We start from the raw sequence: 27493 nt of genomic DNA, 5'->3' as shown, positions 1-27493 counted from the left end.
GAGGATCCAACCGAGAGGCACAATAAGATGTGAAAGATGGAGCTGCAGAAAAGGTTCAGTTATAATTATAACACGGGGCCTGTTAGGATTGGGGGAACGGTGGGACACGTCAGTCGGTTTGATTTAGGAAAACTGTCTTTTGTAGCAGGGTGGAAGAGTTTGTACACTGCAGACGGTCCTTTATGTGTTGTTCTGTTGAGTCTGTGAATTCTGTTTCTGTCAATACACGCGTCACAGTCTGCAGATGTCCCTTTTAAAGAATACAAATGATCATTTTTCCTGAAATTTTCATCTTGTTCATCTTGATCCAGACTGGATTCAGCACAAGAACATAGACACATGTTAGACGAATCATGGAGCATTTTGTGGAAACAATGCAGTTACTATATGTCAAGCCTTTGGGAGTGAGACTAAATGCCTAAGATGGATATGTTTTTGCGTTGTAGTCTGCGCGCACACACTCTTAGGACAGAGGCAGGGGTGGCATCGCTCTGTCAGACAGCTATCTGGAGGTTTATGGCTCACAGGTTTCAGACTCGGTGCCCTTTGGGCCTAATGGACACTGATGGAAAATGACTCCACTGTTCCAGCGATCCATCAGACGCCCTCTTTCTCTCTCTCTGAGCCCATCCATCAGGCTTGGGCTTTCAAACACACTGAACTTTATGGGTGCTTTACATGCCCAGCTGCGATGAAAATAAACCGCCTTCAGTTAAACAGATGGTTTTAGCGATGATTAATAATACGCATTAAAAGTAAACCATCGGAAATGGAGACAACTTGAGTAACAATTTCCAGTTCTCCCTGGGAAATTGATGTATTATCTTAATTTCATCTGTTTGCACTTATATTTATAGACTTCTGTTATATTAAGAGGCTAAGTTAACTTTCTAAAATAAAACAAACGTTATCAGTTTACTCTATACATCCCTGGCTGGGCAGCATATAGCCAGGGCGCAGTGAGTCAGCCAGCACCGAGTCCCCAGAGGGAGCGCGGCACGGCACGGCTACAGACCCCGCCCGCGCAGAAAGAAAGAAAGAAAGAGAGAGAGACCAAGAGGGGGGAGGGGGGGTTTACTTACACCGAATCAGGGTGCCGGTGAGTGTTGTTGTTGCCGCCATAGGTGGAGGTTGCATGGGAGCATGTTCGGATTAAAGCTGTGATCATCAACGGCTCCCCTGGCTGCGCCGGTCAGCGTGACGCACAGAAGTGAAGGCGCACCGCCGCGACCGGAGTCACATTGGATTAGAGCCAGTGACAGCGGAGGGATCACCAAGTTGAGATGCTGCGAGAGCCCGTGGTTGTGTGAGAAAGGATGCTCTCGTTTCGCAGTTCTCATGGTGTGATAAGTTTGAACAGAAAATAACGGGAGAGGAGCGCGTTCGTCTTTTTTTTGGATGTATTTCCTTGAACTGCTTTAAGAGAAAAAGGTGAAGCGTGTGCAGTTTTAGGCTTTTGGTCAGCCTGTGAATAGATTTTCGTTGTGAGAGCAGCGGAACAAAGCATACGCCAGGCTGAATGCCCAACACAGATAAACAAATATGACGGCCGATGTCATGTCTGCTTTTGCGCAACGATATCGCTGATAAAATTACAAACCTCGGATGAATTCTGGAGTCTAGATAACTATTTTTTTGGGAGAAAGAGAGGATCTAATCCCGTTTGGCGCATCTATCTCCCCGGCTGCGCGTAATGGGAGAAAAGTTTCGGACCTTGCAGAGGAGACGCACTCGCAGCATCCCGCCGACGACGCGCTTGTAAATATCATGTGAATCCCGCTGTTCTGTCCGCGGCCGACCAAGTTTGAAAGTGAATTTCAGCCATTCAGTATGACTTGAAACACCCTTTGGGTTATCGGAACTCGCACCAAGCCAGTTAACGATCCATGAACCGCCGATCCGATTTGTCCAAAGACGCGCAGACGGACATTAATGATCTAGAGAGGATTTCTGCAGCAGCAGCAGCAGCGCAGTGACAGCCTGATCCCACTTAGAGAGAGAGAGAGAGAGAGAGAGAGAGAGTCCCCCTGGATGTCTATGATGTTGTACCAGCTCGGGCAAAGGTGTGTGATGGAGGTGGTGGTGCTGACCATACTGTCCTGGGTGTCCGTGTGGGCAGAGGAGAAGATCATATTTGACAGACACGCTGTCTACTGGAACAGCTCCAACCCCAAGTGAGTTTTTGTAGGAGTTATTCCTAAAGGTGTGTGTGTGTGTGTGTGTTTGAAACACTGTTTGTTGTCTACCTCCCTGACGTGTATGGCTCTTAAAATAATTATAAATATTCCCAGCATGCAGCTGAACCTTGATATCTAAAAGGAACACTTCTTCTTTTCTGGCACATCTGTCTGACCACATCAGTCTTTTTTAACATTTTATCCCATCTGTCCCTGTTTCAGCAGTGCGTTGGCCAAATATTTTAATAATGATGTTTTATTTACAATGAGAAAGAACACACACAAACACACATAGGTGGCAAGTGGAAGTGTGTGTGTGTGTATGCATGTGCAGGCACACTGAATATTTTGTTCTGTGGCACAGGGAGCTCCTTTTGTCTTAGACAATGAGGGCATCCTGCCTTCTCCTCTCATCAATGTCTAGAGATTTACTCCCTCTCTCTCTCTCTCTCCCTCTCAACCCCCTCTCTCTCTCACACACACACACACACTCACTCTCTCAAAGCCTTTACCTTTCTTTCTGCCACTTTCAGCGACTTGTGCCAGTAAACACAAGCGCACATTAATTATCTCTCAATTGCAAGCACTTGTGCAAAAACCACATCCATAAATAAACAAACACACATGTGCACAAAGCTGCACACACGTACACACACATTAACAGACACACACACACACTCGCGCACACACACACACTTGTCTTAAGCCAGGCCTCTCTCATTGATATGGGGCAGAGCACACTGGGTCCGTCTGTCTAATGGTTTGTGACAACCTGGCCAGCCTCCTCCTCTCTCTCTTTCTCACCACTTCCTCTTCTTCTCCCTCTCTCTCTCACTCTCTCTCTCTTCCTTTTGGCCTCCCTCTCTCTCCCAGGTAGATAAATAAACAGTGAAAGTGCTCCCTCTCGCTTGCTCACAGCTGAATTAGTCCAAACTAACGGCACTGTCTCTCTCTCTGCATCAACCAACCCCACACACACACACACACACACACACAGACACACACACACTGAGCTAACAGGCCTGTCCCTGACTGCATCACTTTTCCACAGAAGGCTTCTCAAATATTTAACAGGCAAAGGGGAACATTTTCTCCCTTTCTCGCCGCCTCTCTCTCTCTCTCTCTCTCTCTCTCTCTCTCTCTCTTTCTGTCTTACTTTTCGTCTCTCTGTGCTCCTTCTTCCTCAACACACACACACACACAAACACCTACACACTGCAAACGTCACAGGGTAAATTTAAGCTGTATGGACGGTTGCTGGGGGCGCTGTTATTCCGTCAGGGTCGTACGGAGAAGTTGAAGCAGAAAAGGGGGCACATCAAAAATGCATTGCTACTAAAGCAATGAATCTAGGCTCTGGAGCCCTGGCGAGGTTGGTTCCCCCTGTTAGACCCTGGCACTGTCATTGCTCATGCTGCGCCCTTTTCCGCACACACACACAATTCAGTCCCGCTGTACTTGTGAGGACCATCCACTGACAGCATTCAATCCTCAACTTTAATATGAAGATAATTTCTCTTTTTAAACTTTGAGGATTACGACTAGTTTCGGAGACACTAGGCCACTGGCAAAGAGACAAGAGCTCAGACACTAAAATCAAGGCGGTTCGTGAAATATTTAAAGGATGATTCCAGTTTATTACAACTTGGGTTTTATTTTTCTAGCTTTGGCTTTCATTCCTGTTGGGCATAATAAGACTGTATTCACCATGTCAGTGGTGGCTGAGATCTGAGAATTCATCTCTAAAAAGAAGTGCAATGAGGCAAGAAACACAAGCAATCAGACATTTTGACAGGTATTATTACCCAAATTGTCCGTCGTAAACATACATCTCGGTGTATAGACTACCATGCTCGGTGTAGTTGTGCGCACAGTTTTGCTTCGCAGTGAGAGATTATATCTGACATTTTGTGCACTCACTTGTGGTTTAACCTCCTAATTAAATGGTTTAGATAATCTGTCTGAACATTTTAGATTGTTTATAACCTGTCTGATCGTCTAACTGCTCGTTTCCTGCCCCGTCTGACTCGTAGAGATGGCGTTGGCTTCCCAGATCTCAGCAATATCTTTGGTGAGAACAATTTAATGCATGCAGTGAGTTGGCATATTCAAGATATATTTATTGTGTTTACAACATTACAATATTTTCATGTTTACATATTTTTTTTAGCAGTTTATAACAGTCACATTCATCTCAGTGTAACTAGATGTCAACATGTCTGAGAGAAAGTGAGATATGAGTCTCCATCCAGCTCGCTGTTCAAGATAAGCGCAATCCAAATACCATAATTAAGCCATAATTAACTTAGCATGAAGTCGAACTATGGTATGTTGAGTGGTGTTAGCTAGTATTCCCCAGGTGAAATTTAGCAAGAAAAAAAAGGTAGAATGTAAATTGAACTTTCTTACTTCTCTTTTCCGTGCAGTCTCATGTCCTCCATGACACATTTAATGTAGGGTAATATCTGACAGATGAAGTATAATTCCTGCACAAATATTTCTAAAACATCTCACTTCTCAATTGTTAATACACTGGATGGTGATTTAGTCACCGAGAACTGATGAGTGGCTCAGACACTAAATGCAGGAATAATGTATCATGTCCAAACAGCAGCTATTGTCTGAGGCACGGAAATGGTACAAACAGCTGGTAAAACGAACAGCTGTGCGTCTTAATTGATCACACAACACCGACCACACAGCTTGTATCGAGCTATCAGGATGTGTTGACTCTTGTGTTCATCAAAAGTTTGCTCCCACCAAAACAACATAAGAAGGGTGTTCTCTACAAGGTCACAAGTACTGACTTTGAATTTGTTGAATTGATAATCACACTGGGTTTTTTTTGTTTTTTTTTTTAGAACTAGCATACATTTTCTTTTTCCAAAGAAGGGGATGTAGGAAAGTGCATGAAGTGACAAGTCATAACATAGTGGAGAACTTTTCTGAAATACTGCCAAAAAAATGTGGCTGATGTAGCCAGCACTAATGTCCTTTCTTTTGTTATGACTTTTTCTTTAGCTAAAGCATGAAGCACCTTTTGGTATCTTATCATTTAACAATGGACTCGATTTATCATTGGATCCATTTTACAAATTGTAACCCTAAACTTTAGGATGTGACGAGTGACCTCTGTGACTTTAATTTGCCTCACAGCCGGCATATTAGCTTTATAAAGATGTGTCATACTTGCTGCCAGGTATCATACACACACCCTCTCACCAGTAGAGTTTTTTTAAAGGGTTCATCTCAGTTACAAAACAAATATTTTTCTACATGGCTCTAGACACATATAGTCATGCAGATAGTTTAGATGTTATGTGCTGAGATTTTGAATATAATGGTGGTGCAGTGCTCAATGCATTGAAAAAATTACATTAAAAAGTTCCCATAGCAACTTGTCTTTCCAACAGTGATGCCCCAGTTACTTCAAATAAGTTGTCCCCATGTACACTTTTTTTTCCAAATTTAATTTTCCAATGTTTTGAGCAGCTGAAATGAAATTCTATTTAGCCCCATTTTATTGGCGGGGTGGTAGAAGGTTCAAAAGCAGATATCTCAAAATCACATAAAACTGAAACTATCTGTGTTTTTTTTTTCTGTTGCTATGGACACTGTTGCCCCATATTTCCCAATACTGATGATGTTTCAATTGCTTCCATTAATGTTTGTCTACTTCCTCTCTGTCTACCACATTCTTGCTTGCTCTATTTTTCTCTCGTCTGCTTTTCTGGGATTCATCACCCTCCACGCTGACACGTTTTAATTGTTTGGTTTTTTTTTTTACCCGCTAATGAATTGTGCTGCCAATATGTTGGCCAGGTCTGTTTAGGAGCTCCTTGATCTCAGTGAGACTAACCCGCATAAGTAAATAAAATGAGTTAAACAAACGCTCCTATTTAGGAGAGGAAGCATAGTACAAATTGGCCCAACCCTTTATATCAAGGTCTCTGGCTCTCAGCAGGCCTATTTCTTTCAAGGTCTTGCTGGATAATAGAAAATGTATCAGATAATCCAATTCAAACAGCTCCAGCCACTTTTGGTCACGGCGGGGGAGCGGCACTCACACACTCTTGGAGTGTTGTCCATCCTCCTGTTGTGATGAGATATGTGATGCTGCACAGTAACAAAGTACCATAATGCACATTATCACAACAATACTGCAACATTAGGACAGGATCTGGAAATCTGCCAGACCCACATAAAGGGATTTATGTCACATAGAAGGAACACACACATGCGTACACGTATGCACGTCTACACCAGTGGCAGCTATATTTAGGTCACAAACTCACACACATGTACACACACAATCAACTACAACCAGAATGGCTGTCCATTGAATACAAGGTTAGGCAGCCTCCATTTTTCTATTTACTGGCCTGTCATTGCGCACACACACACACACACATCACAAAAACACATGCACACACACACACACTGAGCCCCCTTCTGGCTCCCAGGCCCATATTATAAAGCTTGCAGGTGAGGGGGCTTTGTTCACCCCGAGCAGCTAATGTGCTCAGAGCAATGGGCTCTCCTACACACACACACACACACACACACATACACACACACACACACATACACTGGCTCAATGGTCCAGAAGGAGCACCTTATCTAATCCCATGGTTTATCCTTCAAAAGACTTTCTTTTCCTTTTCTTCTTTGTTCCTCCTCTCTCTTCATCTCTGTGTCTTTGAGGAACTCCGTGTCAGTGAGAAGCACTGATGGTTGACGACACACTCATTCTATGGGACAGAATCTATCTCCTTGGAGACACACATCCAAACACACTTGCACCCACACAGTCTTTGAGGAAGAAGTGTCTTATGCGCAGAGCACCCACACACTCACACATACATATACTAGTGCACGCAGAAAGTTTCATATTGCACGCACCACACACAAGCATCCACACGCACACGTAACAGACACGCTGTCCGTACACACAATCAGCACGCCACACATAAACCCACACACTGTCTTGTCGTTGTGTCCCCTGTGGCGCCCAGTGATATGTGTAGTCACTAGCACTTCCTCAGCCCTACCACACACATACACACAGACAGACACACACACACATAGATTTGCATCCAATTTACATGTAGACTTGTAGTCACCCCCTCTCAGTTACTGACAGTTTGTCAGACTCAAACCTGCCCTGGGTTAAATCCATCTTCCCACTGCCGCCACAACCAACACCACCCACTCCACCACTCCACCTCTCCTTCTCTCCATCTTTCTTCCTCACTGTCTCTCTGTCTTTGTGTCTTTCTATCAAGCTCTCATCTTCCACTCTCTCTTATCTCCTCTCTCTCTTGTATCACGACTCCTCGCACACCCTCCCTCCCCCCCTCTCTTGTCCCGTTGGGATATGGTTAGAATGTTTTTTCTTGCACAGGACCCTACACTGTCCACACTGCCTCGGGCAACATTTCTTTCTATACATACACACAAAGCTGCACTACATCAGGTTACATATCTTTGCTATGACCTACATGATTGGAACATGTATGTATTTGTTTCAGATGTCAGCGCTGCTATGGTTCATGTAGGGAGCCTCGAGTTATCTGTGGAATCCAGAGCCCCTCACATCAAGCTAAAAGTGATACTTCAAGTAATTAAAGTCAGGGCTCCTACCTCGCAAATTATTTCTCCCTTGTCAGCAGGAGACACAGTTACATAACAAGATCTAGTGTAGCTGATCTTAGTCATCAGCAGATTTAGTACAGTGATTGGCAGGAGGAGGTCATCTAAATATTCAGGGGAATTAAGGCAAAAGAGTTTTGCAGCTGATATAAAGTAAACTAGTCATTTCAGGTAGTTTTGGTATGAAAGTCAAAGACTTGTTTGATAAAACCTTATTTTGTGTTTGTTCAATAAAGAAAACATAATTCTGACTCAGCTGAGAGAGAGAGAGAGGAAACATACAGTGTAATTGTATGGGTTTTCTAAAGAAGGGCTAAGACACATCAAAATTGTGCCATGTATGATGAAACACTTACTACCTCCTGACTCAGATTGAAGAAGTCACCCAAAAAAGCATTAATACTGGTACCTTTTGCAAAGTCTCAAGAATAATGTGAACGGGTTTTTTTAATGTATTGTTAATAGTTTTGTGTTTTATCGAATGAAGGAAAAATGTCAGAAATGCTCCTTTTTGTCTCAGCTGGTTGGTGGACATGTCAGAGATTTGTTTGATTGACAGTAGCTGGCAGGTTATGGGTGTTACTGTCAAGCAGGTAGCTCTGGGTTTGAAAAGTGGATTCAACACATGGCCTTAAACCTGCATTCTCTCTAACAGCTAGCAGGGAGCGACTCCACTGGCTCCAAAAAGAAGTCATGTTTGTATAGTAGTCTATGAGAAAACAACCCTACTTCTCCCTTGATTTATTACCTCAGTAAACACTTTCCTAATGAGTTTATGGTCTCAATCGCTAGTATCAAGTCTTCTTCGATACAGCATGATATTCATTTAGTACATTATGGCCCCATTTAGAGTAAAATAATCGATAAAGAAGGGTGTATCACAGCCCCACGCTCTCATCCAAATATGGTCACTTCTCATCACTTCTGGCTCCAAAAGATGGCCACAGTCAAAATGCCAAACTTGAGGCTTTAAAATGGGAGTCCACAAGCCAATGGGTGACGTCATGGTGGCTAAGTCCATTATTTTTATACAGTCTATGGTTACACCTTACAGAACAGAGACAAGTAAACAAACTGCAGCTACAAGTCATGGACAGACAGTGTGTCGCTAGCAGGGATTTTGAAGAGCAAACCAGCATGTAACAGGTCCAAGGTGGCATTTTCAGGTATGTTAACATGCTGTTTAATGTGCTGTGGCTGAGCAGACAATTAGCTACCTAGCCTGCTAATTGACGTTAGAGGTGCACTTTTCTAGGTGTTTCTTTGGTGGTTCTTTCAACGAGCTAAGGTGCAGGACAAGACGTGTGTTCATGTTTGTAAGTTAGATAAGGAGACGTTTGCAGGAAAGCTAATGTGGGTCTCGTGTTGTGTAGCAGGATGCTATCAGGCTCAGTGTGACCATCTGCTCTGCTTGAAATTTAATTTCGATTGGATTATGTAGCTTCAAGGGCCACAATGGAAAGAAGTTCTAGACTTGAATGCTGGAGCAATTAGTTAGTTAAATGACAGTTTTGATAATCAATTAATGTTGGAGTCCTTTATCGAGCAAAAATGTCAAACATTGATCAGCTCCAGCTTCTCAAAAATGTGAGGATTTGATGTTTCTCTATATTTTAAATCATTGTAAATTGAAAATAGCTAGACTGTTTTTAACAGCAGACATTTTGACTTGTCAAACAAAGGTGTAGCTATTAATATTAATGATGTCTTAATTACATTTAGGTGTTCTAGAGCCAGGCTCACTGTGCATGCTGACTTGCAGGCACAGCATCGTTAATGTGATTAATTACACCTGTGCTTCTCCTGCTGTGACAAGCCAAAATGTTTGCTTTGAAAAGCCGTATTTTAAGTCGTCAGCTTGGGTTCTCAGTAAGAGTGATGTGCATTTTATTACTATTTTCTGTCATTTTGTAGACCAAACAATTACTTAAGTAATGGAAAAAGTAAACAACTGATTAATTAATCATAAAAATAATAATTAGTTTTAGACTCCGTGTTACCCTTGACAAACTAGCTGAGACATAAATATTGCTTTGTATTATCAACCACCCTAAAATAAACTCAACTAAATGGTAGTTTGCTAATGAACATTAATGGACTGACGCTCACAGGAAGTTAGGGAGCCTCTACCAAGAAACTGTCAATCATAAACATTCAAATGTTGTCACAGCCACGCCTTCTTATTCATGGTATCTTGGTTGTATTTTAAAAACAGAGTTTGTATTTTTAAAAGCACATTTAAAAAAGATTCATTGTATATGGCATATATAGAGGAAAATCATGCCCAGTAAACTGGTAATATATATATTTTATTTGTAACTTTTGGATTTTTTTTTTCTCTTCTATTTCTACCATGTATGACACTTGATCTTCCATTGAGCACCTCTTCTTGACAAGCTGATAGCAACCCAGGGCTCCTGCACTAATTTGCACTGCCAGTCATGTGTCACACCGTCTACTGTCAGTGCGTCTAACAATTAGAACAGAAAATCAATGTCAGAAAAATCTCCAGCCACAGGATTTCATTTTACTGTTGCAACAATATCTTCCCTTCACTTTAGGATTAAAGATTTTACTTTTCCTGTTATGAAGGTATGGAGGTAGTGGCTTAGAATCATAATCCTTGTCTTAGAAATGATTTATTTTTCATGGTAACACCCCTCCCCCCCCAAAAAAAAACTTCCCCTAGAGCACATGAAACCAACCTCTCCCATGCATTTTTCACAAAAAGGTGCCCTTTTTCAGATTTTCAATCCTGCCCCAGAGTGTCTATGCATGCTGCAAAATATCACCATCATTTGATCTGCCCATAGGAGCGTAATGATTTGTTTAGTATGTCAGCAGCATGGCTGTGTATTTCTAATGCAATATGAAATGTTGACTTATCTTCCCCCCACGTTTGATTGTTCATGCAGAGGAGCAGGTTGAAAGAGCGAGTAAAGATATTACGCTGCAGTACTGCTGCTTCTGTTGCTACCTTCCACTAATGAGGTTTGTTGATGATAATGACTATGGCAGTGATGGCAATCAATCAATCAATCAATCAATCTTTATTTATATAGCGCCATATCACAACAGAAGTCATCTCAAGGCACTTTTCACATAGAGCAGGTCAGACCATACTCTTTAATTTACAGAGACCCAACAGTTCCCCCATGAGCAAGCACTTGGCGACAGCGGTAAGGAAAAACTCCCCTTTAACGGGTAGAAACCTCAAGCAGACCCCGGCTCTTGGTGGGCGGCCATCTGCTTTGACCGGTTGGGTTGAGAGAGAGAAAGAGAGAGGGAAAGGGGGAGGGGGGACAGAAGAAAAACAATGACAACAACAAACAACAACAAGCACAAGCAGCAACAGCCAGGGAAGGATGCCATCAGGACTGTGAAGGACCGCGAAGGTTCGGCCCGGGAGTCAGGTTTTTCTGTGAGATGAGAAAGCACAAAAAACTCCGGGGAAGAAGCAAAGTTAGTGACAAGCATTGATGTTACATGAATGCATACAGATGGAGAGGAGGAGGAGGAGAGAGGAGCTCAGTGCATCATGGGAAGTCCCCCAGTAGTCTAGGCCTATAGCAGCATAACTAAGGGCTGATCCAAGGCGAGCCTGGTCGGCCCTAACTATAAGCTTTATCAAAAAGGAAAGTTTTAAGCCTACTCTTAAACATAGAGAGGGTGTCTGCACCCCGGACTGAATCCGGTAGATGGTTCCATAGAAGAGGAGCCTGATAGCTGAAGGCTCTGCCTCCCATTCTACTTTTAAAGACTGTAGGGACCACCAGTAAGCCTGCATACTGGGAGCGCAGTGTTCTAGTGGGATAATACGGTATTATGAGCTCTTCAAGATATGATGGTGCCTGACCATTAAGGGCTTTGTAAGTTAGGAGAAGGATTTTAAATTCTATTCTAGATTTTACAGGAAGCCAATGTAGTGAAGCTAAAATGGGAGAAATGTGGTCTCTTTTTCTAGTTTTAGTCAATACACGTGCAGCTGCATTCTGGACCAGCTGGAGAGTCTTTAGAGACTTGTTAGGGCAGCCTGATAATAAGGAATTGCAATAATCCAGCCTAGAAGTAACAAATGCGTGAACTAGTTTTTCTGCATCTTTTTGGGACAGGATGTGCCTGATTTTTGTGATATTACGTAAGTGAAAAAAGGCAGTCCTTGAAATTTGATTTATGTGGGAGTTAAAGGACATATCCTGATCAAAGATAACTCCCAGATTCCTTACGGTGGTGCTGGAGGCCAGGGTAATGCCATCCAGAGCAGCTTTATCATTAGATAATGTGTTTCTAAGGTGTTTAGGGCCAAGCACAATAACTTCAGTTTTTGTGCCTTTACTTGAAGAGTTTACCAACTTTTATGTAAACAGTGTCACGGCTCTTGTCAATCAGATGTAATTGTCTTTTTAATAAAAGATAATAGAAATGATGATGTAAGCACTCCGAAACAACCTGGGGAGATCCCAGGAGTTGTTGTTTTTAATGAAGACAGAGAGAGAAACAGTTCGAGCCAGGAGATAGAGAGAGTCAGTGAGCCGGGGGGTTTTAAGAAGAGACGGAGAGGCCAACAGACAGGATGAAAGAATGAAAGCATGAATAAGAGAGGACAAAATAGGGAGATACAAGCCTAGAATATGAAAGATGCCAGACTGCACCCAATACATAGTGAACAATGTGCATTGTCATTCCTGTTCCATCCGTGTTTCCGCTCCCCTCTAATACTTTTCCTCAGGTCCTGGCTGGTTGTGCTGATTGTGTTAGCCGAGCGAAAGAATCGGACCGTTTCAGTTCTGTCTGCATGATCCTCTGATGGGACCTCGGCCGCTCACTCTTCATATAGACCAGCTGGAGACTGATAATAATACATACTGTGCAACTGTGTCTGGCTATGCCTCAGACTGGCCCTGAGAGACAAAAAACGTGAAAGGGAAATAGAGAGATCTACTTGAAGGATTAGGGACACTCAGAGCATGAATATGAAGAAGGACAAAAAGTTGAGTGTATAACAAAGAGAAAACCACTTGAATTTTTCAAAATGTTCCTTTCAGAGAAGAAACAAGATGAGTGTAGAGAGAGTTTGTGAAGTCGGAAGAAGAATCAAAGCAAAGGTGGAGAGATGCAGAGGAAAGAGAAATTAGGTGGAAAAAGAGAGGAAAAGTGGTAGAAATTGAGGGTGATGAGAAAGATGGAGGAAGAGGAACATTACTTCTGGAGGTATGATTTAGGCAGACATACAGCAGTGTAGTTGGAGAGAAAGCAGCTATAAACACATGGTCGGATGGTCCCAGCAGGTGAATGTCGAGGGGCTGGTTTTACAGGGGGAAACACTGGTTTTCAGCATGGAGCCTCGCCTGGTGTTAAAGATGCCCTCTGACGCACACAGCTTTTAGAATGAGAAAGTTGGCATTTAAAATGGAGGAAGAGAAGATGTGCTTTAAAGATGAGGAGGATGAGGTGAAGGCTGGATTTTAGTCATGCGAATGCTGCCCCTCCCCGTTTTCCACTTGGCATCATCCAAGGTAAGACCGAACTCAGTGACCCCGGTAACTTTCACACTGATAATCACCTTTTTTTTTTTACAAAACAATTTGGCAACCAAGTTTGTGCTAAAAAAATGTTTGGGTCATGTATTTATGAACAACAGGGTTATTTTCTCCTTGTCAGACTGCACAATAGCGACACGAGATTCGTGGCTCGAATTTGTATGCATGTGTTACGCGTACACTCACAGAACGCGTGCGTGTGCTGGTGCAATAATGAAAACCGGTTTTTCATCTTCATCCAAAAAAAATCCCCAGTAGATTTTCAAACAGTAGGAGTGGAGAGTCAAACAAAAGAAAGAGCGAGTGAATCATTTGCATTGTAATCCATCGGACAAGGCAGGGAGAAATCATCTAATTCCAAGCCAGCTATGGACGCCCCGCTACCTTGGTTTGATCCAGAATGGGGGCACTATAAACAAACCCCTCATTTTACACTATGCTAATGGGACATAATAAGGCAGAACCAACAGATGTTGCAGTGCTCTCATCATTTTGTCACTACTTAATTCTGCTTGGTTCTGAGGCTGCCTAATAAACTCATCCCTCTGATTCCTATATGACTCTCCAAGGTGTCCATTTGTATGCGACCTTCTGGTTGAGCGGATGTGTAATTTTGTCTGAACTGCAATTTTCCCTTTGACCTACAGAATAATCCTCACCTCCAGTCTAATCCTGAGCTAATTCTAAGCAAGACTCTGAGGGCTTTACATTAGAAAACTGGCCACTAATCTGATATGCCTCCAGACAGAGAGGGCGAGAGGAGGCGATGATGACGAAGGTGATGATATTGATCATTCTGATATGATGACGGTGATACTGATGGCACTAGTGATGATGAACACATGGACGAGGGTGACAGCAGAGGTGTTGATGATATAATCTGTCATCATTGTCCAGTCCTGGCTGGAAATTTGTCCTCAGTCTCAGCTCAGACACACAGTAAACACACAAATTAAAAACTACACACATAATAAAGCATTACAGATTCAGAACAGGTAGAGATCCATTGAATACAGTGCAGTTGTAATAGTTAATTTGGTCTTGAGGATGCTGACAGCCTCAGGGACAAAAGACCTTTTATAAAGGTTGCTTTGGGCCATTTGCATTTTAAAGCACCAGACTGAGGAGATGATCTTGAACTCATGTAGGGGCAACTGTCTTCAGAGCCTCTAGGCACCTGAACTGTACTCTTGTCTGTCTGTCTGTCTGTCTGTTCGTTTTTCCCTCCAGATTAATTAAAAATGCTTCTTTGATGAATCACTGCTTTGAGGAGTTAAGTTTACAAACCAGCTCTCTCCACCAGGCTGATCTATCGTTCTCAAACTGAACCAAAGCAACCTAACTGGAAAAAAAAAAAAAAATCTATTTGCCATTTATTTCAAATCAGTGTTGATCATGACAATAATGCTAATGACTTCTGTGAAGATTCTCAGTCATCCAAGTCATGGTTATCCAAGGAGGGTTGAATGGAGGGCAGCTGTAGATCTACAACCAAGTCCAGTCGATTCAACCTTCCTTGGATAATGCTAATGATGTTTATGAAGATGATGAAAGGATAATGAAAACAGCGGGGAACATAACGATAGTGATTATAATTTTGATGAGGAAAATGAGGGTGGTGAGTGTGATGGTGATAGGGACAATCACAGACACGTTTAATGTTTTCATTTGATGTTGATTATGTTAATGGAAATGATGATGATGTAATGATGATGACAGTCGCAGTGGTGATCGGGAGGATGAGGGAAGAGAACATAGACAATAAACACAGAAAAAGAGTAAATAGAGCACGATAAAAAATAACAGGCATCACAAATCATCAGCAATATTAGTGCAAAAAGGGGTGTTTTAGTGCTTTTTGTTCATTATATTGATTGCATATGTCTTTTTGTTTATAAGGGGTGTTCTATAGCACCAGAGGGTATAAATTAAAATGATTAAAAAAAATTGTAAATTTGACTCTCATGTCATGATGATGATGATGATGATGATGATGATGGTGGTGGTGGTGGTGAGAAGGAAATGTGAAAATGACAAAAATGATGAATGTGATTATTATGGGATGACAATAATGATGTTGATAGTAACAGAAATGATGACGAATTGGTGCTAATAGAAATTACGTTGATGATCACTGGTGTAGTGATGATGAGGAGGAAGAGGAAGAATGGTAAAATGAGAAAGGTAGTGATGAAAATAAAAAGAAATTTTGAAGGCGATGATGTCTGTGTTGACAGCAGCAACGATGAGGATGATGTTGAGGCTCATAGGGATAAACTGATTATCATCATGATCGCACTGGTATGATGAAGATAACGATGATGACAGAGGTATGATGAGGTGGATGAAGTTGAAACGATCACCTTCATCATCATTGTGTGATGGTGGCGGTGACGATGATGGCAATGTTTTTGAAATAATAATAAGGAAACTGATTTTCATGGTATGATAGTGGTGATGATATGTTGCTGCTAAATGATTACACCGATGATGATGATGAAGATGTTGTTGACAGGTACAATAATGACACCGATGCTAATATAGATGATTTTTATGATTATGATTGCAGTGGTATGATGATGATGTTAAAGACAGTATGATTAGAGAATGATGAAAAAACCATGATGAGTCACCCTCTCTATCAAAAATTTTTAGACGCCCACCCACCAACTCCCCCGTAACCCCCCCCCCCCCCCCCCCCCCCCCCCCCCCCCCCTCTCTCTCTCTCTCTCTATCAAGGAGGTTTTTGAGAATCAGAGCACTCCATTAAGATTCTTCATCTCTCCCTTCTGTTTCCTTTCTATAGAAAATAAAGAAGGAGAGAGGAGATGTGAGAACATTATTAGATTTTTTTTTTGGCAGCTCTGTCTTTTCTTCGAATGGAAATAGAAAGTGAGGAGATTCTCCGCTGATTGCTCCATTCTTTGAGGTGTCACCCCTAACTCACTCACACAGCTGCAGAGAGGTGTTGTGTCACAAAAGACTGGATTTGTTCATTTCTTCCTTTGTGTCCATCGTTTTTAATATTTTGGGTGTATGTATGTGTGTGTGACTGCAAGCACCTGCCTGCAATAGCGTGTGTGTGTGTGTGTGTGTGTGTGGATATGTGTGCACCTTTCTTTGCCTGTTTTATGTGGGTGTTTAGGTGTGGTTCAGGAGTGTGTAAGTGTGTTGGCTTCAGAGGAAAAAAAAAAAAAAAAAAAGATCTTTACACCGGTTTGTGAAGAGCCCAATCAAAGGCTGGCAAATTTTCCTCGCCTCTTGTGTAGTTCCGAGGCGACTGCTGGGCTCCTCTTTTCTCAGCTTCCCCCCTTTTTTTTTGCTCCCTCCTCCTCTCCCACCTCCTCTCATCCCTGATTACTGAAGGGGCTGCAGGAGGGCTCTGTTCTTCACCGGGCCTTTGTGTTGACATTCTTCATAGCTGTTGCACTAGAAGAGCGCGCTTCCTTACAGGAGGTATCAGCTTCTGAACAAACAGAGCCGCTGCAGAAACTTCGACTGTCTGCATTTCTTATTTCCCACTGTGGATGTATAAACACATGTGGATGATGAGAAGCTCACAGTGGCACCAATCATCCAAAGCCTGAGGTGAAGCCAGACACAGGGGGGGAAGGAAGGAAGAGATAGTAATGGATATATTTTTAGTTTATGCATAGTGGTGAATTATATTTGCCTAACAAGGAATATGGCTCTGGGGAGCTTCCACATTTTTTTGTTTTGGTTTGGGTTTTTTGTTTTTGAGATAAGGATGTGTTACGAAATAGGAGGGGAAAAGAATTGGTCCAAATAAAAATTTTTAAAAAAGCTGTCCACCATATATCTTTAAGATTAGCATCCGAAGCAATTACTATGTGATTTGTGAACAAAATGAGTAAAAAAAAATGTTTTAGACCAATCCAAAAATGTGAAAAGGCGAAAAAAAAAGGGATGATATGACACAGGACTTTCGGAAGAGATGGAGGTAAAAGAGAGAAATAGTGAGACGAGGATGGAGGGAAGAGTGTGAGAGACGGAGAGAAACAGAGAAAATTGACAGGAGGCGTGTATTGCTGTCTCTGGGTGCAGTGAGGAGTATAGGCTGTGGCATCCACTAGTGGTGCTGCATACTCTCTGTTTGATCAAACACACTTCAAACACCCTCGCTGACTTCCGTTTGCAGAAGAGTTGGGAGACGCGCCCCTACGCGTGCGCATTTGTGTGTGTGTGTGCGTGCGCGCGCTCGTGACTGCGTGTTTGCTGAGAAAAGCGTTATTGATGTTTTGTTTATCTAAAATGGGTCAACCCCCAAACAAAAGAAGCACAGTGTCTGCGGTGTCGACTGCTGTAAACTGCGGCTTCCTCGCGGCTCCCAAATCGGTGAATAATGTTGATGAATGACCCTGTGTGTGTGTGTGTGTGTGTATTATTTATCCAACTGTGTGTGTCTGTGTGTGTGTGTGTGTGGTTGAGCCGGTGTGAGCTCGTGTATGTGCCGCTACTTCCTCTATTATCACTCCCCTGCCACTCTTTTCACCTCTATTAAGTTGTTCGCCATTAATCGCTCTCTACATCTACTTCATTTCATGTCTTCATTCTCTCCGTTTGCCCTCATTGTGGATCTCCTCCGCATTTCTGCGTCTTAAAGAGCCGCGACTCCAGAGAGCTCATTAAAGCCATTAGCGGAGAGAGAAGTCACAGAATAGTTAGATTCTCTCTCTGTTGTCTGCTTGCATATCTCTAACAGCTCCGCACAGAAAAACCAACCTTTGACTCATCCGGTTATATATGCTTGCCCTTCAACCTCCTATAGGTCGCCTCTTCATGCATGTTACATTATGTGCATACTGTGGCTCTTCCTCTAAGACTACTTTAATTTTTCTCCATTAAAATCACTCTAACACAGTCATCCTGTCACATGAAAGTTTGATTAAGAACATTATTGAAGATTAGATTGATGAATTATTGATCAGTAAGGTGGGAAGTCTGTGGGGAGTAGATTAGACACGGGTGAAGACTTGTGTGGGTAATACATGTATGTGGACTGTATATGTATGTGCTTTGGAGTTTGTGATCAAGAGCGAACTGTGTGTGTGTGTGTGTGTGTGTGTGTGTGTGATGAGAAACGGACACACTGAACACGCTCATGGGCATGGCGCTATGTGATAACTCAGCCCGGAGCTGATGGTAAATCAGTAATGATTCTGTTTAAAAAGATCATTTAGAATGCTCTCTGATGTTACAAAAGACACTTCAACCTCGCATCAACACGTCAACAGCTCTGTGTAGGCAAAATCAAAGTGCTGACCCTTTTTATTCATCCACTGAACTAAACAATAGTGTTTAGGGGCGTGAGAGGTCCCGGGTTCATATTTCAGATGAGTCTCCAATATTTGACAAGAACATTTATAAAGGACATCAAACAAAGAGGTTTATTTACAAAAATGCTAACAGAACACACTCAATGTTGCTGTGTAATGGTCAGTCGGTTTAGTCAACTGTGGTAGGAGGTGTGAATAATGTTGTCTTGAATAAGTGTTAAATGATGTGGAAATAAAGTGACACACAGGCAGAGAGAGAGAGAGAGAGAGAGTGAAATCTAGGGCTGGCCAATCCTAAATGCATCTGTGACTCAATCTGTGCACTCAGTTGCACTAATTCTGCCCACCAGGACCTACAAAGGCAAAACACCTGTCCTGGTAGAGCCAAAGGGCCTCCCAGAATGTAGAAAAACATGGGTGTAGTGCTTAACATGTCACACATACTGCAGGTGACTGGTGGGAGTTTTCAAAGCCAGGAGCTTATTATGCTTAATGCGGTGTCCCAGTCACGAAGGCGCGAAGGCTCCGAAAGTTGTCGCAGCGCTTGGTCGTGCACCTCTGAATTTTTGTGACTTGTAACTAAGTCACAATTGGATTATATTACCATCATATTTATGAGAATATATGTAAAATATCAACTATAAAGACCAAATACATCAGACAGTCTTGTCAGTTGTGCAGGAATAAATCACATTTTTATACCAAACATCCTCGTAATATTCTTAAAGGAATGATAATCTAAACAATAATAATCAAGTTCATCACATAAGAGAAAGCAAATAGCAACTGAAAATGTAATGTCTTGTGTGCAATATATATTCGTACTGATGTCAGTTTCAATTAATTTTGCTTTCGAAAGACCGACACCTGTTAACCGATAACTAACCGGTTAATTTTTAAGAAAAGTTGTGATGTAGCTTTCATTGTGGAAGCTGTCCAGCAGTTGGTGGTCAGAGCTAACGTTAGCTTGACTTTTAGCTCATCCTTCTTCTCCTCAAAGTGTTTTTCAATGCATTTAATCATTGTAGCTCTCAATACCATAACACCCCCCCCCCCTTTCCAACAGCTGAGTATCACTTATAACATCATAGTATAGTTACATTCTCACACTCTCTCCTACCAGAAATATTTTCTCCAGCAGTTAGCATTCATAAGACTGCCTGTTGTCTTTTTGTGCTCCTTATCATCTGTGACAGTGGTATGTGGCAGCTTAACATATTCTGTTTCTACAGTACAGATGTCGGAAGATGCTTTGGACTCGTTTTCACTCGTCATGAATTTAATTCCTCCATGACAGAAAAACACATAACATGAGCCTTCAGACACTCTTGCAAGTTAAACCGCACTAGCGAAACACTTTTAGTGCCGACTGTCTCTAACACACTCACTATAAACATACTTTAAGACACTCGCCAGCCTAGCAACATTAATGCTACAAACAACCCATAATGCAACACTCTGCGTAGAAGTTGGTCTTACATTTGTACTTTACCAATTCAAAAAGAGTATCTGATGTTGTGAGCACGTAACTGTCTAGCCGTTAGCGGAGTGTGTATGCAAATTAGCCTATAAACCGACATGCGTAACCGGTCAAGAATATTCTCAGTGGTTAACCAATTAACTGTTTGACATCTCTAGTACTGAGAACTGTTTTAAGGGTTTTCCAAATCCCTTCAATACAGTCAGAGTTTTAAAGCCAGTACATTGTCAGTATTGGCTTCAGCAATCAGCTTTGTAATGGGTACACATACAGTAACCATGCCTGAATAGTTTGCTTGTCCAGACAGATATCTACTACTTTGAAAGATTTAAAAGATGAGCAACATCAACAGCATTATACATGAAACTCCTCAGTCTGACTGCCTGTTCTATGTTTAACTGCCTCTAAGGTTATAGCACTTATTTTCCTTTTCTCTGCAGAAACTTTTGTTCTGTTGTAATTATTTCAATTATTTCACTGTAACGCTAATGACCTGGAGCACAGAAAAATATCAATTTTAGAGCTAAGCTGTGATTTTCATCATGTTTTACTCCACTGGGTGAAACTCACTTGATAGGTTACTTGATTGGTCAACGGTGGGCGGCATGAGAGGCTCTGATCGCCTGTATGACCCATTAACACCTGGCGATAAAATGGTTCTTGGGTAATCAGGCAGCAATGGATTTGCATTTATCCTCATGTGTAAATTAATTTAATGTGTCAGCAGTGAAAAGGCAAATTATACTCTTTTATTATTGTTTTCCTATTGCACTGCACTTTTGCACAGTTTTTGGACTGCTGACAAGGATAGTTTATATACCACATAAATAAAGGAAAAAAACATTTTATTTCAGCACCAGACACATATTCAATTTTATTTTTTTAGAAAAAGTGCAAGGGTTTTTGTTTTTTTTACCGTGACAGGATTATAAATCCAAAGACACTGCTGTTCACCTCATACCTGTGAGGAGGAAACAAATAGGCCTTGAGTGTCAGTTACAGGTCTCTTATTTAGAAGCCCCCTTTGTCGCCGAGCCCTAAATACACTCTTACTAAAGCATCTGTGGAGCTACTTAGCAGACAACTCTGAGTCAGTAATGAGGAAGGTGGTTTCACTCTCAGCAGATCATCTCCTTTTTTCTCAAACGTAGCCTCCTGTTTGTCGACGGCCTTGTTGTGTCTCGCTGTGTCTCTCGGCTTTGACACCAACTGCCACCGTCTGCATCCCTATTATTTGCCCATGGAGAAGTCTGAAATCTCGCATCCTGAGCACAATAAGAACTCATATGCCTACCAGGAAAGTTCTGGCATAATCTAATTCAAACAGCTCTGGGCAACCGTTGCAGATCAAATCCTTACCAGGTAGGTCTTGCTTGCTGGGCGCGCACCCTTAGGCCACGCTCGTGGGCGAGTTTTAAGTTGCTTCAGATGACAGATGCGATGAGAGGGAAGAACATACACATGGAAAGTTACTGTTTTTGCTGTTACTTTTTATTGACATGAGCCAGGTGTGGAGGAAGCAGTGTTTTTTTGTACCTACTACATGTGTACTGTACGCTTGTCTGTTTTGATGATGTGAATTATCAGGCCTTTTTCTTCAGGGTTCCTTTTCATCTGCGATACTCAACCTCCATTTTTTTTTTTATTCTGTAACGAGGACTGCTTTTCCACCGCCATTGATCACTGTTTTTCCTGTGATTACCTCTTCACTTCAGAGCACATTCAGTCTCTCAAAACACTTCCATTCGCAATAATAGCACTCTCATTCCATGTGAAAATAAAGAAATTATTCAAATGTGAATGTTTTTTTTTGTTTTTATGTGTACATGGATGAATGAGAGTTTGCAGACGGAGCATTAGATCTGCTAGGAGCACTCAATATACCCATGACGACTGTATTATAGCTTCTTATTTATAAATCAAACTAAATTTCCTGCAGAATTCACCCTCTCTTCACCTTGGAGCTTGACCATACAGATGCAGTGCAGGGAGCAGCTGCATTAGCATCTAGAAAATGTGTAATTCTTAGTCTTAGAATGGTTGTACAACAGCAGGGTCCATGTCCTTAAACCCAAGCAATAAGATTTACAAAGGCTTTCAAAATAACAACAAACAAAAACACCAAAGACTACATAGTGCGAACCTCTTAACTTCTGTTTTGGTCATCTTCCCTGCTGTGTCACTGATTTATTAATCTCTTTGCTCAGTTCCCATGAAACAAGTTTAAGCTTTATCGTTTAGTTTTAAAGGTCGCTGATTTTTTTTTTTTCCCTGTGGTGAGATGTGGTGGTGATAGCAGCCATAAAAATGAGAGGAAAATAATTTTTAAAACTGCAACAACAAAAAAACAAGCAAGGACATGACTAAATTTGATGTCAGAAGCTGAAACTGAACAAATCACCTCATGGAACAAAATGTCAGACTAACACAGCAGATTGAAATAAAACTGCCATGAAGAGAAATACTCAGTGGGAAATTCGAATATGCTAAATTTGAGGTAATATTTAGTAAAACTTGCTTTAAAATGCACGGTGCCTTTGTGGAAGCATACACGTCTGTCTTCCATATTCTACTTTATGTAGGAAGTGAATTTCAAGGCCCTGATGAAACATTGATGTGAGAAGAGAGAATAACCAATTTGGTCAAGTGAGATTAAAAAAAAAAAAAAAGCTGATAAAAGCTAGTTTCCTCTCTCAAAACAAGCCAATGAGACAAACATGAACTGAATGAAATCAAAAGACAAAGACAACTGAATTAGAAAACACGAATCTAAACTGTAAAAAAAAAAAAAAAAACCCACAGTAACTGCCAGCAAAAAACTGGACAGCTCTCAATCTGAAAATATGTGAATTTATTTTTATTCCCAAGAAGCTGACTCTTCAAAGATGTGAGGAATTTCTCTTGACAGCAGTGACAGGCAAGAAGTCCTCCTTGCATTTTCACTACTGTTGATTTGGTTGCCATCTCCAGAAAAAAAAAGTACAGGTTTCTCTTTTATATCCCTGCAGCACTTCAAGCTTCAAACTGTTTTTTTTTTTTTTTTTCTCCACCAAACGGGCAAATCTGTACCAAGGTTGGTGCTTTCAGGAAAAAAAAAATCTGCCCAAATAAGTTGTGTGTGTGTGTGTGTGTGTATGTGTGTCTGTGTGCATGCATGCATGTGTGCATTTCCCTCTACTGCATCCCCATCTGCAGTGGAAAGAACTCTTTGAACTGTGAACCAATGAGCAGCACAGTAGCAGAAAGATGTAGCTAGGAGCGATTCCTACATCCAGCTGTGGACCTGTGCATAACACACACATGAAACACACACTTAGTACACACCCAAAACAAACACAACTGTCTGTCTTAAGGCCATACTGTAGAAGTGATAGACGATTTGTGGATGCAACCTCCTTCTCATCCACCCTCCCCCCCCTCCTCTGTTCTCCTCCTCATCACAAGATAACATGCTATGTATCAAGAACATGTTACCATTGCTGCCACTTTTTTTTCTCTCTCCCTCCATCTCTCTTTTTCTCCCTCCATCTCTCCTTTTTTTTCTATCTAATGCATAGAGACAGGGTGGATGTATAATTCATACCCCCTCTGCCAGCCATGCTCCTCTTGGTGTATGTGTGTGTGTGTGTGTGTGTGCTGCCACCATTACTCGTCAGGCCGAAGAGACAGACCTCACCCAAAGAAGCAAAGCGGAAAGAACAGGTCATCTGAGTACGTGTGTGTGTTCATGTGCACATATGTGTTTACATCTATGTCTTTAAATTTATATAAATCATGTATAGGCGTGGGAACGCTCGCTTGCTGACTTTTATATATGTTTCATTACGTGACTCAGGGTTAAAGGAAGTGACCATGGGCAAAGTGTTTGACATCTGTTTTCCTTCGGCGTATTTATTGGTTTTGGGATTCGTATTTATCTCCACACGGCGTGCGCTCCCGAGCTGCTTATGAAACTGTAAAAGCAGGCCAGCGTTTGCTCTCTGAAGGCAGACATGCTTCTCTGAGCTCGAGTTTTTCTGAAATAGAATTTGGGAGGGCAAGACCCACCTCTCTTCTCCACTCAACCATACACTTACTCATTCCCTCTGGGGAGGAGAGAGGGAGAGAGAACGAGGTACAGAAGTGGGAGGAAAGAGAGAGAGAGAGAGAGAGTGAGAGAGAGAGAGAGAGGAGGGCTGGAAGAGGGGCGTAAAGTGCAAAGGAGGGATGAGGGAAAAAAAGGGAAATGGCCGGAGAAAGAAAGAGGCAAAGAGGAAGGCGAGAAAAAATAAATGGTGGTTGGGAAAGGGTGACTGCTGTACAGTGGTGGATAGTAACTTATGAGTTACCTTCATTTACTCAAGTACAGTATTTAATATCATTTTGAGGTAGTTATACTTGAGTATTTTAATTTTATACACTTAATACTTCAACCACATTTCAGAAGGAAATTGATTATTATTAATTTGACTGTTATAGTAACTAGTTACCAAGCAGATTAAAGGATAAGTCTTTAAACAGTCAATATTTTTGTCATTAAGAGACCAAAACCAACAATGAATCTACCCTAATAAGTATTGTCTGTGTAGCCAAAGCCTGATCTAGCTTATTCCTCTGAACCGTACACCTCTCATTTTTGTCCAAAACAACTATTAAAAACATGTAAATGAGCCACACTGTTGCATCGGGTGACATGTCTGAGGATGGAAGTTGTAGTCGAGTCAGTCCCACATACACCATCCTGCTGCCGTACTGTAAATACTCACCAGAGCACTAAATGTGTCTCAGTCCATGGCAGATGGCAGAAAATAGTGCACTATCTACTCTACTTTGAGTAACATTTGCTAAGACATGACAGTACCCAGCTGTTTCAGGCAGTTAGTTAGCCTTTTTTTTTATTTTAAATGAAACTATATTTTTGACCGGTTTTTAAAGATTTATATCTTCTGTAGGAATAAAAGGGGCTTGGGGCTGAGTGCCACAGATAGGTTTGGGCAGCTGGAAAGTATTGAACACGTTGGTTTGGGTGTTTGAATGCCATTAGTTGGAAGAATGCATTAATATATATAGTAATATATACATTATCCTTTCAGATTCTGCATGCAAAAAACACTTGTTGAGAGCCTATGATGCATTATTACATGAATTTGTTAAGTTAATTATAAATTTACTCCACTTTGACCGGCCACAATATGAACATGCTGCTTACATGTTAATACATGTTACAGGTTTTACATTTTAATGATCAGAAATGATAATCCAATAATAGATACTGTATAACAGTTTAAAAGTGACCATTCTGCAAAATGGGCACTTTAGATGCATATACATTTAGCTGAAAATCAGTAAAAAGTATTGGAGTTTTATTACATAGTGGTATTTTTACTAGTATTTCTTCCACCGCTGCTCATGCAGATACAGAAAGAGAGGGAAAAAATGGAGAGTGGAGGAGAGAGAACACAGGGGAGCTATAGGTGCAGAGAGCAAAGTAATGGAGGGGACATGTAGAGCAACAGAAAAAAAAGATGGAGATGGAAAAGAGAAGAGCTATAAGCCACCGAAAGCATGTCGCGAAAACAAGATAAGAGCAGGAGAGAGTGAGGCTGAAAGCGCAAGAATACATGTACCAGTGAGGTGAAAAAAAAAAGAAGCAAAAGAGCAAAAGGGAAGCGGTACAGGCACAAGCCAAGAAGAGAACATGTAGAGACAAAAAGAGAATGAGAGAGAGGATGAGGAAGGGATAGAGAGGGAGAATCAACTCTTTTCCCTCTAATGGGTGAGTGAGCATTGGGAACAGTCAGCTGAGTCCATGTCAAGAGGAAAAGAACCTAAACGAGATCGGAGCTTTACATGCACAGTTTAGTCCGCCACCACACCACTGTAGACATCCGTGCACTAATGGACAGCAAGCAGAGCGGCGATGAAAGATAGAGGAGGTAGAAAAGAGACTTGGGGAGATGTTTCAATTTAAAAGAAAAAAAAAAAAAAAAGCACCTTCATGCTTTTTACTGTATGTTTTAGTGTAAGCTGGTTTTCGTGATGGAGATGGCTGGCTCGCTATCTGATAAATTGCAAACAGAGAAGGAAGGAAGAAATACACATTGGAGATGCTTTGATTAAAAAAAGTCTCAAAACTCATTTAGGGTAACTTACTGCTGCCGCTGTAGCTTTGTTTAATAGATGGCAGGCAGGGAGGAGAGGAGAGGAGAGGGGAAAGTTACATCAAAGTAATGTTGGTGATAGAAATGCATTAGATATAAGCACTGCCCTGATATTCTGAATTTCAAAGCTCCAGCATGTTTGCTTCCTATCCTGGGATCTTGGTGTTTTTATTACTTTGAGGGTGTTTTTTTTCGCCAAAGAGACCGAGTGACCGTGGCTGATTCTATTCAATAAAGCAAATGACACGAGCTGTACGAGCGCCTAGTTTTTTCTATTTATTGGACAGAAAAGCGAGGAGAGACAGAAGTGGGAGGAAGTGTCTCCAAGCTAATTTAGTGTTTTCACTGGCTGTGACTTGTTAGTACTCAATTCAATGGACAGGAGGCAGAGGAGGACAGGGGTGGAGCAGCGATTTTAAAAGTGTGGGGGTTCTAGGGGTGAGACATGAGCACCGCAACCCCTGCCTTCACAATGACTAGACTTTTTAGTGTCTGTTAAAAAAACAAACAAACATGCTTTTCACAAAAATATATATATAAGACTTTAATTTTCTTTTTCCTTATTTATCCTTGATACACAACAAGATGAAAATTGAGCTACATTGTCCAAGTCGATCCTACCCATTACTCACAACCAGTGTCAGTGGGTGAAATTGGCAAGAACACGGCAGCTTTCACATTACAAAAACAGTTCTCTACTCAAAACCGCTGTTAGAAATAACAAACATTGTCCTTATTACCTCGTATTGTTGCCCCTTAAAACCCAATTATGAAGGAAAATGTCTGAGTATGAACGTGCCCCTTTTATTTTTTAGTAAGCAAAGGCAAAAATAGCCCAAATTGCCTACATCTGCTCAAAACATCCAAAGGTACTCCTTCTATTGTCTTTACAAGAAACAAATTCTTTGGCAATTGCCTTCCTGTCCAACATGTCAAGCTTTTTCCTTGTGAATATGGCACACAGCCACACTGTTCAGGCGTGTTTGTGTCATAGTGCTCTGGAGCCATGTCTTCAGCCTCCAGAGCCCACTGAACCCTCTCTGCACCTTAGCTGATGACACTGGGACAACAATAAGCAATTTCGCAAGTGTTTCAACTTGATCAGAGAGGCCACGGACTTTCGGATACATCCCCTGAAGAACACCAACAATGTCACTGCTGGACTGGAAATTATACTTGGTTCTGAACATTGCTAGTTGTGTCTTCA

General features: G+C 41.6%; 1 protein-coding gene across 1 annotated transcript in view; it reads left to right on the top strand.

The window, feature by feature from the left end:
• Window positions 1–1105: 1105 nt before the first annotated feature.
• efna2a (ephrin-A2a) overlaps window positions 1106–27493 on the top strand; it is an 81327-nt gene continuing 54939 nt past the window's right edge. The window contains exon 1 of the mRNA XM_042436818.1: window positions 1106–2174. Within this exon, the coding sequence (XP_042292752.1) occupies window positions 2032–2174 (143 nt within the window). The 5' untranslated portion in view covers window positions 1106–2031. The remainder of the gene's footprint in view (window positions 2175–27493) is intronic.

Source organism: Thunnus maccoyii, chromosome 16 (assembly GCF_910596095.1).
Source record: "Thunnus maccoyii chromosome 16, fThuMac1.1, whole genome shotgun sequence".
Taxonomy (NCBI): Eukaryota; Metazoa; Chordata; class Actinopteri; order Scombriformes; family Scombridae; genus Thunnus; species Thunnus maccoyii.
Note: the sequence above shows the minus strand (reverse complement) of the source record. Positions and strands in the feature narration are given on the sequence as shown.